Source organism: Cyprinodon tularosa, unplaced genomic scaffold, assembly GCF_016077235.1.
Source record: "Cyprinodon tularosa strain WSP-4 unplaced genomic scaffold, ASM1607723v1 ctg182, whole genome shotgun sequence".
Classification (NCBI taxonomy): domain Eukaryota; kingdom Metazoa; phylum Chordata; class Actinopteri; order Cyprinodontiformes; family Cyprinodontidae; genus Cyprinodon; species Cyprinodon tularosa.
The window spans coordinates 774829-796147 of record NW_024038624.1 but is presented as its reverse complement, the minus strand read 5'-3'; the positions used below and the strand labels follow the sequence as shown (position 1 = coordinate 796147).

Genomic DNA, 21319 nt, shown 5'->3' with positions numbered 1-21319 from the left:
TTCACGTTAAAACTGAGTTGCATAGCACTTGTTGATTTTCTTTTGTGCGTCTCTACGGATCTTAGACATTTTCCTCATTGGTTTCACTCCTCTGAAGGGAAAACACTGACTTGTGTGATTCCATTACTTCCTTGTTCCCCTGGACATTTTTTATTATAAACCTAGAAAACTAAATTAAAAATGGAAGCTGAGATTTGCCTTATGATGCAACCAGAGTGAGGGCCAATTTAAACCTTTAGATTTTGGGACTCTCTGAAACAATAATCGCTTTCATCTGGTTGCTAACGTAATATAAAACCATCTCTATGATAATTTCTATAGAAACCAAGTTGTTTCTCTTTAGTTAAAGAAACAGAAAAAAATTGTTACTGTACTGTACTGTTAGGATAATTATTATTGATGATGTGTGAGTTTATTACACCTTAACTGATGTTTTCCACAACAGTTAATCTAATTAAGACAGTTTCTCTGTCCGGATATACAGTTATAATCTTCATTCTGCACGTGGCAAAGATTTGGGAATGGAATGAGAGCGTATCCTTCCGCTAAGAAAAAGTGTAATATTTTGATAAGGCTGGAGCCATGGATGTCTCATCATCTGCTAACATGTATGATCTAAAATATGATGATGTGGCAGACGGGAGATGTATAAAATGCTTTTTTAACTGTTAATCGTGGCCACTTCCTGAGACGTGAGCAGCTGCCCTCTGTAAACTCTAAGCAACTTATCTGATCCGAGTAAAATAGCAATTTATATAAAAATCTGTTGTCATATAAGTTATGAAGTGTTATTTGAAGAGTTTGTCCGGAGTGATCTCTTTTCAGGAAAAGGAACCAGAGAGATAGAGCTTCAAGGTGCAGACACAGAGCAAATCTTTAACAATACCATAACACAGTGAGGAAAACATCAAACAGGAACATCTAGAAATCACAATGTATGATTTTTTTAAAACTATTTGTATGATACAGCCGCAAATAAATATTTGAATGCCTGAGAAAATCGATGTTAATATTTAGTACAGTAGCCTTTGTTTACAATTACATAGGTCAAACATTTAGAGCTCTTTTCAGGTCATTGACTCAGTTCCTCCCATGTAGTTCTGGGCTGATTTCTCACCTTTTTTACGATCATTGAGACCCAACGAGGTGAGATCTTACATGGAGCCCCAGACCACCGGAGATTGACACTCATGTTTAGCATCCTCCATTTTCTAATGACTGCTCCAACAGTCGCCAGTTCTTGAGTATCTTTGGACAGCTCTATGGTCTTGGCCATGTTAGGAGTTGGATTCTTACTGATTGTATGGGGTGGACAGGTGTCTTTAGGCAGCTAACGACCTCACACAGGTGAACCTAATTGAGTAATAAATGAAGTGGAGGTGGATATGTTAGGCTGACTAACAGGTCTTTGAGGGTCAGAATTCTAGCTGATAGGTGTTCAAATACTTAGAATTTAGTTAAAAAAAATCATATATTGGGAATTCTGGATTTTGTTTTTAGATTATGTCTCTTAAAGGGACATGCACCTACGTTGACAATTTCAGACCTTTCAGTGATTTCTTAGAGAACTCGCAAAGTGGCAGGATGTTCAAATACTTATTTCCCTCACTGTATAAATATATATTTTTACAGTGGTACCTGAATCTGTATTATTAAGAGAAAAATCACAACAGTCAGAGTTCACATTACTGACATTTAAAAGGCAAAACCTTGTACTTGTTTCCAGGTTATTTACTAGTCAGCTGGTGCTGGGCCTTATTCTCTATTTGGGTATTTAAATCTCCATTTCTGCGTCTCTTGCACATCATGTTTGTTCTGATAAACATCTGATGCCTTCACAGAAAATCTGGATTTATATTCAGCGCTTAAACACAGACATATGGGCTCTAATCACTAATTAGGGGGATAAAATGGGTTACATATAAAAGCAACTATTTTCAGATCTTTGTCACCTAAAATCCCAACAATGACATTCAAGCTGTTTGTCAGAACGACAAAATATTAAAACACTTAAGTATGAGAAAGATATCTGCTTAAAACATAAGTCGTTTTTTTTTTTTATTGAAAAAAAAGAAACGGGAACCAATTCCTCACAACTCTAATCTGGATCGTTCATTCATAGGATTGGAGGTTCAATACGGGCCCCCAGGTAGAACTGATCCAAATCCCTTTTATGGCCCCTGTACCAAAGCCACAACAGAAAAGCAAATGTATGAGAAATAAATAAGATGCTCTGAACAGAAACGGATAGAATTCAGTTTTTTGTTTTTGCAGCCTTATTGCATCGATATAAAAATTAAGCTGTTGCTCTTGTATAGGATTAGTTTAGATATGATTGGAGGTTTCCAGAGCTGAAAATGGCTTCTTGGTTAACTTAATAATTCAAACTTTGAACCTATGTCTTTTATTTTATTCCTTTATTTGGTGCCCCCATGAAAAAGCACCAAGAGTGCCACCGCTCGCTAAACTGCTACTCGGAAAGAGTTTAACAATCAACAAAAATCTGAACTAAAACCTTAAAAAGAGAAATTAATTCATAACTTTCTGGAAAAACTAGGATCTGATTGCTTTCCTGCATCTTTGAATCACAGTATCAACCACCCAACAGGAAGTAAAACCTTCCCGCTCCACCAGACGGAGGTTGTATTGCAGACATCGGAAAGATGGATTTGACTCTTCCTATTCACGGCGTTCTTATCCAGTTGTGAATCCCATAATAATAAGCCCTGTTATTGATCAGCCCCACCCCCACCTGCTGCTTGTCCTTTTAACCCCTTAGTGGGGTTGAACTTCCCATGAACCCGGGTCACACGGCGGTCACAGACTTCACACACACAGGTCAACAGTTCTTAATGACTTTATTAATAATATGAATTCAAAATAAAAAATAACATTAAAATAAGGTTTCATCCTCGTTAAGAACTTGCATCATATGGCCACATGGTGGCATCGCAATGCCAAGTTTTTTGTTTTGTTTCAAAAATACCAAATTGTTCTTTTTGCCGTCCGTCCAGTTCGTTTGTTCTGCTCCTGGTTGCTTTGACCCCCCCCCCCCCCAATAGATGCAGGCGACCCTGTCCCCTCAGACACATTATGACACAAACGACACAGGAAACACCCGGCCTGCCCCCCCCGTGTTTGATCTTCCCTCCATCTGCTAAGGATCCACACAGTAGATAACCAGCCTCTGCAGCTCAACAACACATATTACATATAATATAGCCTGAGCCGAACCTCGCAGAGCTACAGAGTAAAGGCTCTGCTGCCATTTTGTTTTGTTTTATTTCCCCTCCTCTACCACTTGACGGTTAGGGCTTCTACATTACACTACATTACCCATGATCCTAAGCTCACTGGACGAGGAAGAGAACAGAAGTAGATCAAAAATATTTTCTAGTTATTTGAAAGTCATCAAGGCACAAAAAGCACTGGGTTTAAGCAGAGCTTCTAGCAGCTCCCTTCACTTTGCAACTCTGCATTCTGGGATTTATTTCTTCTGTAACGCAGTCAAAATAACAATCAAATGATGATTAAACTTTGTTTACAGTCAATGATTCAGACAAAAACAAACAGAAAACAAATCCTAAACCAGATATGATACAGGATGAGATCATTTCCAGGTATCAGAGTAAACATCTTGTTTCCTCCTCTTGTCCAGTTATTTCTACCGAGCATGGGCCGCTTAACGCCGTCACCGCTCCACCTTTTAGTGGGGCGATGACTGTAGTTTAGCACTGAAAGTTAACAAAGGAACATTTTCCTGTTTGAAGACGTTTGCTGCTGCAAAAAAGGATTAAAAAAAAGCTGCAGTCTTTTCGACAGACTGAAAGAGGCTCCTAGAAAAGCTGTTTAAAAAAAATGACCGCCATCCATCACAAACAGCCAATTCTACGTTTTATTGTGTCAAATTGGTGATCAGTGTTCATTTGAGAATATTTTTTTCTTCCTTTTTTGAAAAAATAAAAAGCTTAGAGAAGCATTTAGATTTATCGACCCGTTTAGGCTTAAATTCTAACATGCTGGGAAGCTAAATGATGATCCAAATCATTTTCTTTCAGTAACATGTTGCATTAGGAATAAAGACCAATACCGATTTCTATCTTAAGAGCAAATATTTTCCAGCCGTCCTGCTTTCATCTTTTTTAGAAATGTGCTTTTTTTGTCCCTTATTTTTTAATAGTATTAACGACTTTTTTTGTTCCAAATCAGAACCCAAATATTCAGACCTGAAAGAAAAGCAGAAGAGTCATTTTGGCCAAGAAAGGTTTGGCTAGCTGCTAGCAGCTGACTTCCTGATTCTAGTTCAATGCGATCTAAAAGCACAGAAAGCTCTAAGCTACGATCAGTTTACTGTTTGATGATCAGATGCACGGATCAGGATTCCAGCGGCTGAGGCCGATTTCTTTTCAGGACTGACCTGTTGGAGGAGACTTGAAACAAAAAGGTGCAGCAGGTTTGACAATTCGGTAGGAAATGGCTGCACGGTTTGGGAGGATAACTCACACCTGGAGCCTCTTTATTAGTTTTAATAAAGCCTGAACTATGTTGGATCACGATTGTTTAAATCACACAGAAAACAAGGCTTTCTGTGGTTTGTTGGCGAATCGATAACAAAAAAACCCCCCAGAAAAATCTGAACCAATCAATGGTTGCTTAAAAATATTTCCGCTTTTATATTTGTTTTTCTAAATAAAATCAATTAGCCCATCTGTGTTTAGACTTATTATCCTATACGAGATCAAACCATTAGATTTATCTTTAGGCGGCCCATGCTCAAGTTCTACTTGGAGTGGAAGGTAACAGACAGTCGAGCTTTTCCAACCACCTGCTTCTTGGTGTTCAGCTTTCATCAAACGGATTAAAAACACATAAAACATTAAAATCACAGGGATCATTCCCTCTTATAAACTAACGTGCCTCAATCAGATTTGACCGGCATGTTTGTGTGTAAATAATGACATCACATGCCGTTAGAAACAAAATTAAATAAAAACAAGATTGGCAAAGAAAAAAAAAAACAAACAAATTGATTCAGTATTGCATGTAAATATCGTATAAAATCCTTAAAAATACAGTTTCGGTAACTAATGAAGTACTGAAGTCATCACAGCCAAAAGTGCAGAGGTCCATAAATAAAACTGGGGGTAGACTAGAGGAAGGGGGGGCTTCCTATCATGACCCCCCATGAATGAGTGCCAGGTCAGGGGTCAGAGTTCAGGAACTGGGATCAAGAAGTTCTCAGATTGGTGCAGAGGAAAGAGGAAGGTTCTTCATGGATTCTCTCCTATGTTCGCTTCAAAGTTAGGGTTGGGGGGGGGGGGGGCTGCAGGTGGAGGTAGGGGGTTGGTGGGGGGGCAGCATGGAGGCAAACCGGCAGGGTGAGTAAGGCCGCGTGGATCCAGGTTGTTTTGTTTTTTTATCATCTTACTGTAAAAAGGAGCGTGTCGCCCTGAGCCGCGCAGGGAGGCAAATAAAGAGGAGTTAAAGCTTTCCAAAACACAGGAGGGGGAGGAGCTGTCCCACAGTGGGCCGGTGTGTGTGTGATAATCTGAGAGAAAAGAGGACCAAAACACAGCAAGCGCCTGAATCAAACTGATGGAGAGAAAAAAAAAAAGAACTGAGCCGCAGGAAAAAACGTGAAATACAAAAAATACGAGACAACTTTCCAGAACCAGGACCGACTCCATCCTGGCAGCAAACATGGCTTCCACGCCTCATTTCTGCTGCTCATACAGTCCTGTCTGATGGAGAAGGCCTCAGTGCCCCTCGGGGGATTCCCGTCTCATTTTGTTTACTGATCAGAAGCGTATCTGATGGGTTTATAATTTAGGACGACTGGAGACTCAGCCTCTCTCAGCTTCTCCTAAACTCAACCTTCAGAATCTGTTAGGATGCAGGAGGAGCTCATCGTTTCATCTTCCAAAGATGGAAACACAAACTGCTCAAAGGTTAAACGCAAGCTGAAGGACGTAGATGAAAACTGGACCCTGTAATGTCAGCAGTTTGGTCATTTGAAAGAAAATAGTAAATAAAAGAAGTGGAATATTAACGTCCTCATAGCCGCTCATACATAAATTATGTGGAGAATAAGCGAGTCTGACTCTTCAGTGCAGCTTAGCCCTTGATACGTAATAAAGAGCACTTTTACAATAACAGGAGAAAATGGAAATAAATCGTTTTCCAGAACTGAAAAAAGAGAAACACTAATTTAAGACGTGTAGGAACCCGGACCTCGTCTCCCATCACCTAATCACACAGATTATTTTGTGCTTTAGATCATCTCTACTAATCAGGGACAATATTTCATTTCTTAAGTATTCACACCCCTTTAACATTTCCACACTTTTAAGCCGGATTTATCTTATTGGGAAACAACGCAAAGTGTCGACAAACTGCAGCAAAAATCGTGAAGTTGAAGGTTTTCCCTTTTCTCCTAAAATAAGAATCTGAAAAGTGTGGCATGCTTTTGTAATTATGCCACCGTTGCTGAAGCCCTTAACTAAAATTCAGGCCAATTAGCATGGAGCTAAACTGGAGCCAAACTTTTTTTTTTTCTAAAATATATTTTCCAGTTAAAAAAAAATAAATAAGATTTAACACAGAAATGTATTTGAAAAAAAAAAAAAGAATTAAAACTGACAAATATTTTTAAACTTTAAAACTAAATAAATATTTGAAACGAGATCTAAGATTTATTTTTAAGATGTTGCATTCAGCGACTGTGGGAGATTTTGTTACAATTTCCAACCTTGTCTTTTTATCTTCAGATTAAATTTTTTTCCCCCGCGTTCTTTATTTTTTTCCCAGTACCTAAATAATTTTTATAGTTTTAAATAACTATCATTTTTAAGCTTCAAATTATTTTTCTTTTAATAAACTTTATTGACCCAGTTTAGCTCCAAAAACCACCCAGTGAGTAGAAAGAGTCATCCTGTAAATCTAATCTAATCTCGTTAAGACTCTAGCGACTCTGGGACACCTTCAGAGGTTTGTTTGAGAAGAAAGCTTAACTGCAAACAGTCTGTCCGTCCATCAGGCTAGGCAGGAGGAGCCCAGAGCCTCATAACTGGAAGAGCTGCATGGATCCAATGCCAAGGTGCAATCGGCTGAGGGTAGAACTATTGACCTGCACTTCATGGAAAAGCTGCTGGATATACCCCATCATGGCAGTGGCAGCATCATGCTGAGGGATATTTTCCTTCAGCAGCAATAGAAACTCTAAACCTCACTAGGACGGTTCAGGTTAAAGTATCGCTGCAATCTAAATCCAACAGTCTTAAAAATAAAAACGCCATCTTGCAGGGCTCAGCTTTTATTTTAAAGAACAGAGTGCAGAGATCTTTTTCCTTGCACTTCACAATTAATACCGCTTATGTCTGACCGAGCTGTAAAATCCCAATAGAATAGTTATTAGTTTGTAGCTGTAACCGGCATAAACTTGAGCAAGTTCCAGGGGCGTGTAAACAAAGTGGAGCAGAGGGGGTGGAGGGGCTCCTTTTTTACCCCACTGTTATGGTTTTTAGTGCCCAGCTTCCATGGATCAAATGCGCCGCCGTTCAAACAGCAGAGGAGGGAGCGAGCGGCCTTTCATCGACAATGACAAACAAAGCAGAGCTAATTAAAGCGAGAAACTACCACAGTATCCTGACATTTCTCTTTTAAACAAAAAGCTGAACGCCAACCACCAGAAGCATCAATTATCAGGTCGGACCGACACGGATATTCTGGATAAAAGGACCAGAGATCAGAGGAGGAGAAGATGGAAACCATTAAGACAATACTGGGTATACAGGCATCCTGTACGACACTCGGGGAGGCAGGAGGGGGGGTCATTGTAAAGGGGAGGGTTGTTTTTTATCTGTATGAGCAAAACTAGCAAAGCCCCCCCCCCTCTCCCCCCCGCTTGGTGCTATGCACTGCAGAAAAAGGCACTGGAGTGGGGCTGTTACAAGCCGTAAAAAACTAAGAGCAATATACATTCAGAGCTCACAGGTTATCTTGGGAATAAATACAGAAAATGCATTCGTAGAAAAATAAAATGTAAAAGAAGAAAAAAAAGAAAAAGGGAAGCTGCCCCCTCCCCCTTATTTTGGATTTAGGAAAAACAATTATGGCTACTTTTATGTCTTTATTAAACCCCCACTAGAACCTAACCCCACCTGGAAGGCAAATGCAGGAGCGATCCTCCACTGCTGTGGTCGCGAGCATTTCAGCCCTTCAACACATGCAAAACATGATGGGGGGGGGATCTGTGTGTTGGGGGTCAAGGTTCAGCATTCTGCAGCAAAGACGCTCAACAAAACATCTTCTCAAAAGTACAGAGAGTGGAGGTCTCAGACCACAGGAACCATTTTTTCTTCCCCCTCCTCACCGTGTTTACAAGCACTGAAAACTTTACAGCAATGAGGAAACTAAGCTCTGAGCAGAACTTTTCAATCACTGGGTTCATTTCTACAGGATTTATGAGGACTTTGTCCACTTTGACATTTGAAATGTGGAAAGAAAAGAAAAGGCTTCAGGTTTGACCTGAAAGTTTCAACCAAAGTTGAAGTTAATTCGTATTTAATCGACCGTCAGTCAGAGCCAATCGAAGGAAAATCTGCTAACAATGATCCATCTCTAAGACTAAAACAAGCCGATTTAAAAAAAAAGCTTTACCGAGTCGCTCGTTCGGTAAAAGAAACACTGGAGATGCACTGATCAGATGGCATCCAAGCATCCACCCCTCCATTTTATCTGATTTACAGTCAACTTAAAAAATAAAAGGCATCAAAGTGCATAATGTTGGTTGATGCTTTTATAGACTGAAAAAAGGGATTTATTAGACTTTATTTGGTAAATTATTTTAAATTTGTTCTAGTATAAGAGATATGTCAGCAAAGCTTCTACTTGCTGGAAAATAAAATAAAAAATACATGTTTAAAAGGTAAAGAAGGACTAAAGAAAGGATAGAGAGATATCAGGAAAGTGTTTGCCTGGAGCCATGGAGAAAGCAAGTTTTTTAGAAACTTGCTTTCTTGCCATTTCATTCGATTTCTGAATTAACTTAGTTTTTAAGCTATTTTTCAAGCAAGATAAAACCTTTATCTACAGAGAGACACTGTTCAGCACTCTGCCACTGTAAAAATCTGGCCTTGATGTTTCATGTTTATAACATGAGGAACCATTTCTTAAATTTAAAACAAATGCATTTGCCACTTTCAGGGTCATCCTTGTCCTAATTTAATTAACCTGCAGAGGTAAGAAGAGTCCAATTCGCCCTTAAAAGGGTTGTATAGTTAAAAAAGAAAATATTTTTGACTTACTGAAATCATAACTGATGAGAGGCTAAAGGAAGAAGTAAATTAAAGTCATTTTTCAGTGCTTATAAACTAATAATGTCAACCTGGGGGTTAGTGGGGCAGAGTGGCTGGTGGGAGAAATGCGACCGGCTGTTTGTGCTCAAGTTTCACATTCGAAGAATCAGAAACCACAAAGACAACGCGACCTCCTGAAGCTCAGCGGCACGGCTCTGACAGACTCACAAACTGCTCTCAAACTCAACTCAGGAGTGTGATGGAGGAGAAACGAGCTCCAGCTGACAGCGTGGGGGAAGGAAGGAGCTGGAGTGGGGCTTTGCTAATTTAGGAGTGTGCATGAAAAGAAGAAGAGAAAGAAAAGGAGGTGGATATGAGGTCTTCGAAGGCGGGAGCAGTATAAGTGCAAGGAGGGGGGTGGGGGTTCCACAGCTCGGCACAGATCCGAAGTGAGTGTAGTGAAAATCCTGACCAGACGGAGGTCAGACGCTCTGGTTTTTCCTCACACACCAGCCTCCTGCTCCTCCCCCTCCTCCTGCTTCCTCCCCGGGGTCACGTGAAGGTGGTGCTGTGTGCTTGCGACTGTTTGTGTGTTTCTGCTCTGCGGTGTGGTTGTTCGATGCTCCAGTCAGGCTTGTGAAGAGGCTGCGGCAGACGCTTCTGCTCATCTCTTCCGCAAAGAGCGGCCGTGATGGCGAGGCTACCTCTGCCGCCGACGTCCACGCGCCGCCGCCCCCCCCTGCTTCCTGTCACGTGGCCGTCGCCTCCAGGTAGCTCTGTAGTTTGCGGACGGTGGACTCGTCCAGTGAAAAGAGGTCAAAGTCAAAGGTGGTGTTCGTCACGTTAAAGTGGCCGGTCTCCTCGATCAGGTTGACAATCTGGAGGAGAATTCAAATCGGTTAAATTCAGACGTGAAGAATGGAGGAACGATGGCTGCTCAGAGTCACCGTTTTTATGGGGACTTCATGCAACAGACCAACAATAAGATTTAAAAACAATGTTTTTGTTTATTACATCAAATCTCCACAAAGTAATTTAGGCAGTGAATCCTCATGAGTTGTTAAACAAAAATGTTTTCATAAACACACCTGCTGCAGGACATTTCGCTCCCTTAACGCCATCAGTCTGCGGTGGAGATCCACCAGTTCCTCTGTGTAGGCCTGCAGGGTTCAGAGATTTTCAGAACTTTAGCGAAAAGTTGGAGAAAATAGAAGCCATAAAGTTTAATGCTAAGGAGACTCAGGAACCTAGATAGCTCATTTGCTCTGAACCTTAGGGGTGGGGACCTAAAGAAAGCTTTGCACACCTAAACTACAAGATGTCCTCCAGATTTTACTTTTAGTTTTGAACAAGTTGTGTTCAAATCTGTTTGCGCCATGGAAACGAGTGTAAATGAAGCTGCTGACTTTTCTGAAATAATGTAAGAGCATCTTTTTGCTGAAACTGCATGCGCCGCCATGTTGCATCATTTACCTCTGCAGGGGCCTGCTCTGTGTGGACGGATGTAGGAGTTTTTCTGTGGCAGCACCACCAATGGATCGGCATAAGTACTGCACAGTCTTCAACATAGTCGAGCCTCATAGTTTACCACAGTAAAAGATGCCAAACATCAATATTTAATCCTTTTTACAAAAAATATCCTTAAAGTTCCTTTTTCAAATTAATCATGTATTAAAGTATAAACAGTCTCTTTGTTTCAATGAAAGAAAAATCTCTTCTAGCTTAATATTTTTTGTATTTTGCTTTTTTTTTTTTTTTCCCCTTTCCTTGTTTAGATGCGTTTAATAAATGGACCCAGGTCTGTTTTTAGTAAAAGTTGATAGAAAACTAAAAGGGTAGCAAAATATCACGAGATTAAAATTGGTAAAAATCATATCCTAAGAAAAGTTCAAAAGGCCCCAAAACTACATAATCCAACAACCCTGGATTAGATGAAAATCAATAATTAGGTTCAGAGTCAATACAAAATATCGAGGGTTTGAAGCACTTTGAAAGTTTTTTTCTGAACTAACCTTTAACTGTATGATCTAGAAGGTATTGGGGAGGAGGGTTTAATCTAATTCATTCTGAGGTCCATAGATTTTTTACAAGAAACCATGATGCTAAAATGTAACCAGAAAGTTTGGTCTCTTTATTACTTTATCTTGTAAGAGTAGAAGATTCATTTTGCAGCAGGAGAGTTGGAGTTTGAATGTAAAAAGTTTGATTTACCCTTCCTACCTTGTCGTATCCCTTCTTCATCACCTTCTCAGAGCGAAAAGAGGAATCAGGACTTTTTCGGACCACCTGTAGCAAAAGATCGGAGGCAAAGCAGGAGTAGAAGTGATCTGAAGTCTTAAAAAAATTGAAAACTAAGGAAATATCTGGGGAATAAAATAAAAGCACAACAGAAACACAAACAACATTTTAATCAATTCTACTTTTGTGTATTTCAGCAGTTAGATCATTTTTTATTCTGGCCTTTTATTCTAAATAGTCTTTTGACTATTTCCTTTAGAAATGTCTGTGTTGTTATGTGTATTAATAAATGTTTGGATCTGGCGTGCTTTGGTGGCGCAGTGGTTAGTGCACACGACGCATGTATGGAGGCCTTAGTCCTCGATGCGGCCGACCTGGGTTCAAATCCGACCTTTGGTCCTTTCCCGCATGTTTCTCCCCTTCTCTTATACCCCCTTTCCTTTCAGCCTACTGTCCCAAAAAAAAAAAAAAAAAAAAGTCTCTAGAGCCGTAAAAATTAAAAAAAATAAAAACAACAAATGTTTGCGTTGCCTTATGACAACGGATGAGATGTAGCTCTGGAGCTAACTGACATATTTACATAGAAGCATCGATTAATATGCACCGTCCTAATTCTAAATAAAAAAAAAGAAAACAAATATCTAATAAAAAAATATCTACACAATCCTATCTCTGTCACTAAATGTTTACCTTTCTTTGCTTTGAAATGTATAAACAGTAGAGACAACCAAACACCAATTAAAAAAGACAATCAGTTAATATTGTTAATATCAGTTAATATATACTGATATTTTGCATATTACAAGTCGATACGAAGAGATCCTTCCAGTATAAAAGAAAATAAAGAAATAGGAGTGGACCGAGTTCAGTGGGTCCGAGTCCCTCCTTCAGGAGCGCAGATCTACAACACTCGGCTACAGATTAACAAAGGCTAGTGTTGATTTGCTGCTAAACAGTGAAAATATAAACAAACCATCCATTAATCCTCAGGCAATAGAGACAATCATCATAAACAGGTTCCGAGGCTGACAATTATTAGCCTCGTGAGACCATCCTGATCTCACGAGCTTTCAAGATTTCACTCACTAATCAGTCTTAAGACTCCGTTGAAGAAAATTTGGAGCTGTTCACCAAACGAACGTCCAATCAGCGTTGGTTTTGAGGCGGGTTGAGGTGAAGCGCGACAGTTCAGTCTAAAGAACATGGCGGCTTCAGCCGATGAAACTAGCGTTAGCGTGGCTATCGGGCAAGTTTTATCGGAATTACAGAGTATTTCTTCACTGAAAGAAGAGCAAAACACTGCTCTGGAGGCTTTTCTCAGAGGAAAAGATGTTTTTGCTCTTCTCCGGACTGGTTTCTGCAAGAGTAGCCTGGCTTGTGGTTGTGATTTTGTCGTCGGTCTGTTAGTACGTCATATGCTTCGTTGATCTGATTGGTTTATTTGGCCCATCTATCACCAACATAGGCCAATCAGCTAACCAGTATTTTTGCCCCTTCCCAAAATTACTTTAACGGAAGGTTTCCAGATGGATATGCAGAGCAAATCCATCTGGCTGAGTCAGGTTAGACAATTACAGCAGTTATAGGTAGGAATTGAAGATTCACTTTAAAATACCAGTGAGATCAACAGTTGTTCATTACTGCTGAATTCATTTGAATGGAAAAGATTCTGGTTTACATTATAAGAAGGCAGCTTTTTGCATGAGCCAGATCCATGTTTGATTAGAAAAAAAAACCTTTAAATACAAAATCATCCTTTAACTCAGTAGTGAAATCGATTTGTATTAAAGGTAAATCGACGGGATGATGTAAGCACACAATAAAGATGATTATTAGATGGAATCTTTCAGCTAAATCAAAGGTAGATCCAATTCTTCTATAAAAATATTAACATGCTCCACGTTTTCCGCTCAACTCTTTTAACCAGAATGTGATACTTTAATATTTCACTTAATATGGACTAAACTGTCCTTTACTCAGAGCAATACTGTTCACTTTGAGCCACTGGGGGCGCTAGACTTGCTTAATAAGCTTAAATACTTTCAATCATGTTTTGCTCAAAACTGAAAAACAAAAATTAAGATGTTACTGAAAACTGAACAGTAATGGTTTAACATTTCTTTATATTGTAACAACCCTATTAGATAGAAATAGGTTATGCGCTAAATCTGTATATCTTTTATATAAGATAACAGGATTGATAAATTAATCCTTAGTTATAACTTAAACATAATTAATACAATCGTTACACTAAAAGGCTTAAAGCCCATCTTTATAAGCCTTTAATGATAAAACTCCACACATTTAATTTTATTAAGGTGTACTTTGATACCTGAGTCACAGCAGCTGGGAATCCTCCAACAGCCTGACTGTTAAAGAAGCGCAGATTCAAACCCGAAATAAAACGGTCTGTGGGGGGACTCACTTTGTTGTTGGATGAGCTGTGTTTCTGTGGGGGTGGGGCAGGGTCTCGACTGGGGCGGTGCGAGCCGTCGCTGCTGTCACTCTCGCTGTCCAGGCTTAGTCTGTCAGAGGCACAGGTCAAGGTCAGAGGTCATTCAAACAGACTAAAGGAACGCTGCCTAACTGTTATGTCTGAAGCTTTTAAGCGACCGTCTGCATCTGATAAAAAGTAGATTTTTTTTTTTTAACCGGCTGAAAAAAACTATGTGAAATCCCCTGGCTTAAAAAAAATGCTGCAAATAAACTCTGCATGTGTAAAATATGTTTTGTGGGTCAATAATTCATACTCAGACATCTGAATGTTTGAGTATAATGGCGGGAAGGAGTTGGTCAGAAACTGACCGAGAGTCGCGGTTGGGGGGGTTGGTTTTGACGGGCGTCTCTTCCTCTGAGCTGCTGTCGTCATCGTCCGACTCTTCCGACTGGATCTCCTCCACCATGGACCTCAGGGGGCCTGGAGAAGAGCACAGAAACACAGACACTGTTCATTCGACCCACAATAAAAACATTTAAACTGGTTGAAACTTGTTGGGCCAAAGACTTCTGCAAACAGTAAATGTAAAGCAGTCTAAATGCGTTTCTAATTTCTACTTTCCAAAAAAAAAAAAAAAACTAAAATCCCCAAATGTTAATAAAAAAGTTAGATTAACATTTTCTTCAAGCCGACACTGATTAATTTGATGTCAGTCTAACCAACCCTTGAAATTTGTTGCTTATTTTGGAGGCCAACATTTATTTTTCTACTATTATACTGTCTAAAAAAGGCACAACAAATCACAAAGGACACTTCTCATCCCGGACATTCTCTGTTTACACTGTTGCCTTCAGGCAGACGATACAGAGCAATCAGAACAAGAACCAACCGCCTTACAGACAGTTTTTACCAGACACCAACAACAAAACTAAATGCTACCAAAAATAACCATTAATCATCGTGGATGATGTGCGAGAATGTACTATTCTTATTAGTTGTTTTGTATCAGTTGTTATTTATTTCTTATATCATGTGTAAATGGTGGTGACAATGATTTTTGTTTTTGTTTTTAAGCATATGCACTGATCGATGGCACTTTTTAAAATTTCGTTGTTCTTGTGACAATGACAATAAAGATAAATTGAATTGAATGAAAAAAATCTGTCTCAAATTAAACAAAAAGGGAACATTTATTAAAATCAAACTAATTGTGAACAATGGACAGCAGACGGAGAGTGCAAATATGCATGGCTGCTAGATGCAACTATCAATGTATCAGATTACCGACACAAGGAAAGAAATTTTAAGAAGTACATAATAATAATAATAATAATATTATAATGGGGTTTACGAACAGCAATATCTTCAAAATAAAACACTAAACCACCTAAACCAGGTTTGCCCAAAGTACTACTCAACTTTATGAATTAATTTGAATCCATCTTCATGAAGAGCTAAAGTCAGAGATTTACACATTTGCCTACTTTGCTGAGGAAGTGTTGCTCCTTTACATTTCAAGCAAAAATGCCACCATTTTCACAGACCTGAAGGCATAGAAGGTAACTTAAACTTTGAGGTGAAGAAACCTGAAAACCTTTTATATTTTTTTCTCCACTCTTTTGTTTATTCCAATCCAGTCAGTCCCTTTGCAGGAACCAGAGCCAAACCAGAAAGCTAGGGTTGAAATCAACCCCAGAACATGGTTCTGATCAAATCTTTCCAATAGAGCTTAATTGCATATGCAATATAATTACAATTTAGAAAAATGCAATTTTCAAATCGCAGAAGCACTCAATTCTTAATCACAACACATTTAATACGAGTAAAGGGCTGGTTATACCCCCGCAGCAGTGCGTCGCAGTGAGCTTGTCGCAGATTTTTTCCATTTATGCCCAATGTTGAAGCGTGGTCCGCCCTATGTAATTCCACGCCACAATGCAAGAGGGTCTAGATACGGCCGAGGCAGTGAGTAAGTGGGGGCAAGTTTGGGCAACAGCGGAGGGACATGAGGGCGAAAAAGAGCGGGGATCCAGGTCGAAAAAGGGTCCCAGCGCTCTCTGCACCTCGCTCTACTAGCTGGTCCAACTTTAATTTGTTTTTTCACAATGGCGGTCATAAAAAACAAAATAAGCCGGTAAGGTACCAAACAAGAAATACGCATAGTGTAGAGCGGATGTAGATTTGACCAATCAGAGGCCACCTGTCTGCAGCAGTGTTTGCGAACACCTACAATTGTGGTGAGGTACAGCAGAATGTCTGCGGCAGGGAGGAGACACATTTGCATTCACTGCAACACACACAGATGAGTATAAATTAGCCTTAAGGCACAACATTTCTCTTTCCAGCTCTTTAGGTGGCAGTAATACGATTAAACTGGGTATGGCGCCACACAGAAGAGAAGGCAGAATTGTAGGTAGCACCTAGATTATTGCATTGTAGTAGAAGTAAGAACTTGTTTGTTGAAGTTTAACAGTAAAGACCTGCAACACTGGATTCTGGACAAGCAGGCTTTCAAGGTCATGGAAAAACTGAAACCCTCCCGCACGGAGGGAAAGACGATACTCGTATGCGAGTAACCTGCTGAATAATGGCTTAGAACTCGACAAAAACCAACACAACTGAAGGTCTGGTACCAAAGAGAAGCAGTACATCACTTGTGCAGCGTCTTCTGTTTTAAACCCAAAATAATTCAACACAACGTCAGGTGTTGTGCAGGACATGCCTTGCTATTGTTGCTACCTCACGAGGTAACACGACAAATTTATTTATTTATTTATAGACTGTCTTAAAATCTGGCAGCGTTTAAGGAATGTCCATATGTGTATGTATCATGAAACTTAAAAGATATTAATAAGGTAAAGCCACAGATTTGTTTCCTTTATTTTTGTAATATGTGCTCTAAATAAATCTGATTATTATGTAACACATGTATTTGTACATTTTTAAAAAGACATGAGAAATTAAACTGGAAAAAATAATCACATGCAGGGTTCCTACAGCATAAGGCAAGTTAAATTCAAGACTTTTTAAGACTTTTTAATGCCACTTGAAATAAAAATTTAAGACCAAATTTAGAAGAAACACAAGAAAAACCTGCTTGTGACAACTTAACCCAAAGGTTTATTATAACATAAACCACTGCACTTATGTTTCAAATTTTGAAAAGCTTCCCATACAGGAAGAAAGCTAAAAACACACAAATGACAGATATATTTTAACAATTATTTAACTGAATTCACAAACTTTGTTTTAGCAGGGAACAAAACAAATCAGTTTTAAAGCCACAACATAACCAGTGCTAAGTCTTTTTTGCAGCTATTTTTCTTTGTATCGTTTTCTTAGTATGTTTGATTTGGTGATAAGTGGAGGCGTTGCAGAGACAAGGGTGGAACAAAACTGAGAAATACCGGCTGTTTCTCTGTAACTCCATTTTGATGCTTTGTGTTTCGTGCTTCACATGTGCGACTCCACTGCCTTAATTTCCATCGCTCTGAGCTTGAATGACTTCTTGCACAAAATACACTGTGCCTCATATACGTTCCCTGGTACTGGTTTTAGCCATGAAGAAAACTATTGGCTGGATAACCAATTTTCGTTACATTTACACTTGCTCATATTTTCCAGACTAAACGTAAATGGCGCATCTCCCAAATGTCCCGGCCGCAACAACGCTTTTATTGGTTCTGCTATCGGGACGGAGCCAATAATGGCGAGCCGTTATTTTCTTCTTTTTTTTTTATAAAAAAAAAATTTGTCAAATGTAATCTTTCATTTAGATTACAAAATTAAATTGTAATAAAAAAAATCCTATTTATGATGTTTAAAAATGCTGGATAATATATAATTAATACTTAATTAAATCTTGGTCTATGACCCAATATGAAAAAGAGCAGACATGCACTTGAAACTGATTTCTTATGTCCCGCCCTGTGAAATAGCTTTACGTCTATTCACACGTAACAAGAAAACTTTGTCAATAAAAACACAAAAAAACAAACAAAGAAAACATGAATGTTAGGTAAATTGGCATCTCTAAATTTTCCTTAGGTGAGAGCGTGTGCGTCTTTGTGTTGCCGTGCGACAGAATGGTGACCTGTCCAGGGTATATTCTACCGCTTGACCATAGACTGTCGGATAAATGTCTGTTTCCAGACGTAGGGGCGATTTTTACTTTGAAATCATTATCGGACTACATTTCATACAAATGTTTTTATGTGAAGATATCAGCAAGATCAGCCACAATTGAAATAACTAAATTACTATAATGAAGAGTGAAATCTGCCTCTTTGTAGCATTTCCTATGATTAACATCCCATCAAAGCCATTTTAGACATTTAAACTTGAAATATTTGAATGTTTTGCATCTGATGGAAAACCAATAAGGATTATGCATCAGTGACCCAGACACATTGTAATCAAGCACACTGTAAGTGATGCTGTGCCTGTAGTGATCCATCAGGACGTGTTACAAAAGCTTTAATTATAAAAGACATCGTTTTATTAAGACTCCTCACTTGGAAGCTAAAACAGTTTAGCTTTAGAAGGAAAGTAGCAATGAAGTCAGGAGTGAAGCCACAAAAATGTAAAGGGTAATGACTGACAATCATTGAAAATAAAAAGCCTCAGTTTTCCGATGAAAAATCATACCAAAGCCACATTGTTTCCTCTCCGCTCTAGTTACTCTCTGAAGATGTAATCGTTTCAACTATTTGTTTAAAATTCATTAACATTCGGCTCAAAAGCAAAAACCAGAGTGACTTAGTTCAGCTTTGAAATCATAGGCGCTTTGACAGATTGAGTTTTCTTTTATTCTAGTTGTTTTGCAACAGTTTCCTCCAGATTAAAGAAGCTGAAGCAGAAAAGCTTCGGTAGCAGGAAGAATGACCCTCTTATCAGCACATATCATTTACATAAACAGGTTTAGGGCCTCACAGTCAAAACTGCATGAGGCTATCGACGACTCAATCAACTGAAAATAAATAAGAAGCAAACTCACCTTGCCCTTGTTTTTGTTCCGGCTCGAAGTCTGAGTCTGAACTGGAATCAGAACTAGACGTAGAAACGGAAGCGCTAGACGGAGCCGACTGCTGTAAGAACAGACACGACGATGCAGGAGTTAAAAGAACAAATAAATGTGAAAGGAAAGTAAAAAAAAAAAAAGTGATATCTTATGTCCATTAAAAAATAGCAATGCTGAGAAAAAAAAAAAAAAGGTATATTCTCATTTAAACGCACATTAATCTATTATCCATTAAACAAAGTAAACATCCATACCTCTGACTTTGATGATGCTTCATCCTCAGAGTTGGACTCCTCCGACTCTGGAGGCTTCTTGAGCTCCTTCAGCTCCTGGCTGTCGTTTTTGCTCCTGGGCCAGCGACCTTTCTCCTTGGAAGGTTTCTTCTCGCTGTAGGACTGACTGACCGCAGAGGATGAAGAGACGCGAGGAGAGGTTCCAGTGAACGCCCCGCCGGTCGGCCCCTTCAGCCCATCCGACCCACCCTTCTTCTGTTTCTTGGCGCTGGGTTTGGGCGACTCCACGGCGGACGGTCGCTTCCCTGGAGCTTTGGCCTCTATAGCTCCTCCTCCTCCGCCGCCGCCTCCCCCTCCGCTACCTGCCCCCCCTCCTTTGGGGGACATGCCGTCCATCTTTGACTCCTTCAGGGTGAGTTTGGGTTCCTTGAAGGCCGCCTTGGGCTGAACTTTGACTTCGTCCTTCACTTTGATCTCGGAGGGCTTTTTCGAAGATGAGGAGGAGGAGGGATCACGCCCGCTTTTGCTGCTTCCATCACGGTCGTCTCCTTTGGATGAGCCTTTGCTCTCAGAGTCTTTTCTCGACCGTTCACGGTGCTCCTTGGTCAGTTTGTGTGGTTTGGGTCCTTTGCTGCTGCCGCCACTTCCTTCTTTGCTGGGTTCCTGAGGAGTGGAGAAGAGCAGAAGTTATATTAAATGGAAAGCAGAAAGCTCAATATACTGCCTCAAATTTTACATTTATCAAATCTAGGATTGTTTTTAAACTTTTCACTTCAATTTTTAGTTAAGCTTTTATTAAAATATCATTACAGTGAAGGGATTTTTTGCTAACCGTTGTGGTGAGCTAACTTTTGGTTCATGCAAATCTAAAACAAAACTAGACAATTAAAATTCCTTAAAAATACTGTTGAAACGCAGCTGACATAATAATTCATAAAATAATGTATACATTTTTACACATAGCCTAAATCACCATGTTTAATTTTACCCAAAGGAATAAAATCAGAGGCACATGCAATGGGAGGTGAATTAGTGATTTAATCCGTGTGGTAATCAGGTAACAATGGTAGTGCAACATTTTCCCCCCAAAAAAAACAACAACCAGAGAACCGAATGAAAAATATTTATATTATATCTATATCCTGCTTAATCCAGGGCGGAATCGCTTGCAGCTTTGTGTACGAGTGTTATTCATTAGCTGTGGGAAATAGCCGTCTGTGCCTGTGAGGCAGCGCTGAGGGAGGAAGAGACTCAAAGCAGCTCTAGCTGCTGTCGTGAGATAGTAACAGTTGAACCATTGCTGCTTTCATGTGAAGTTGCCAAACTCAAAAAATGAAAAGCCACTAGATTTTTCTCTATAATATATAATAAAATATGAAATATTAACAAGAGGCAAGCAGGCTCCACCGCTCAGGTTTAGCAGTCTGTATATTTTTTTTTCCTGATTCTTGGGACCCTGGGTGGAGCTTATGGTCTCCAGGTCTGAACCTGGATTATGTGGCTTTAGCAAGTCAGTAATACAGGATGGAAAGTTAAGAATCTGATTTTAAATATTTTCTAAAATGAACAAATAAATGGTACAAAAAAAACACCCTAAAATAGGAGTAATGTGAGCTCATCTGTTCAGGATTCTAGCTGCACTTTTGAACCAACTGAAGCAAACGACTAGCTGTCGTAGTTAATACTTGAGAAAAGTGTGTCGCAATAGTCTAGACGAGAGGAAGTCAACACATAAATAACCCTCTCGAGTTCCTGTTTTGACACCTATCTTTGTAGTTCGGAGTCATTTAACAAATGATAAGAGCAGTTTCTGACTATTTTTTTTTTTTGAATGACCTTCAAGAGAATCTGATTAAAAACAGAGTTAAAAAACTGCTGGTGAAAATGGAAAGATGCTAGAATCAGACACCTACCCTTATTCTCAAGTCTAAACTAATGTCCTCCCTTATTGAAACTAGAAATATCATTAAAATGTGCAAAGTAAAAAAAAAAAAAGACTAAATTTAGAAAAAATGCTCAGTTACTGAGAGAAAAACAAAGGCTACTGAATGTATTCATGGTACAGACAACATGTGCACCTATTAGTCCAATGAAC

The 21319-nt window shown here is 39.3% G+C and overlaps 1 protein-coding gene across 2 annotated transcripts in view; it reads right to left on the bottom strand.

Moving 5' to 3' along the window:
* Positions 1–3477: 3477 nt before the first annotated feature.
* Positions 3478–21319, bottom strand: part of mllt1a (MLLT1 super elongation complex subunit a) — a 39740-nt gene continuing 21898 nt past the window's right edge. Inside the window, exons 6-12 of one of the 2 annotated variants that reach the window (XM_038282349.1) lie at positions 19246–19887; positions 18968–19058; positions 14340–14451; positions 13960–14059; positions 11508–11582; positions 10385–10456; positions 3478–10174 (exon numbers count right to left, since the gene is read on the bottom strand). In XM_038282349.1, coding sequence (XP_038138277.1) covers positions 10046–10174; positions 10385–10456; positions 11508–11582; positions 13960–14059; positions 14340–14451; positions 18968–19058; positions 19246–19887 — 1221 coding nt within the window. In that variant the 3' untranslated portion in view covers positions 3478–10045. The remainder of the gene's footprint in view (positions 10175–10384; positions 10457–11507; positions 11583–13959; positions 14060–14339; positions 14452–18967; positions 19059–19245; positions 19888–21319) is intronic. The other variant, XM_038282350.1, reaches the window with a different exon arrangement.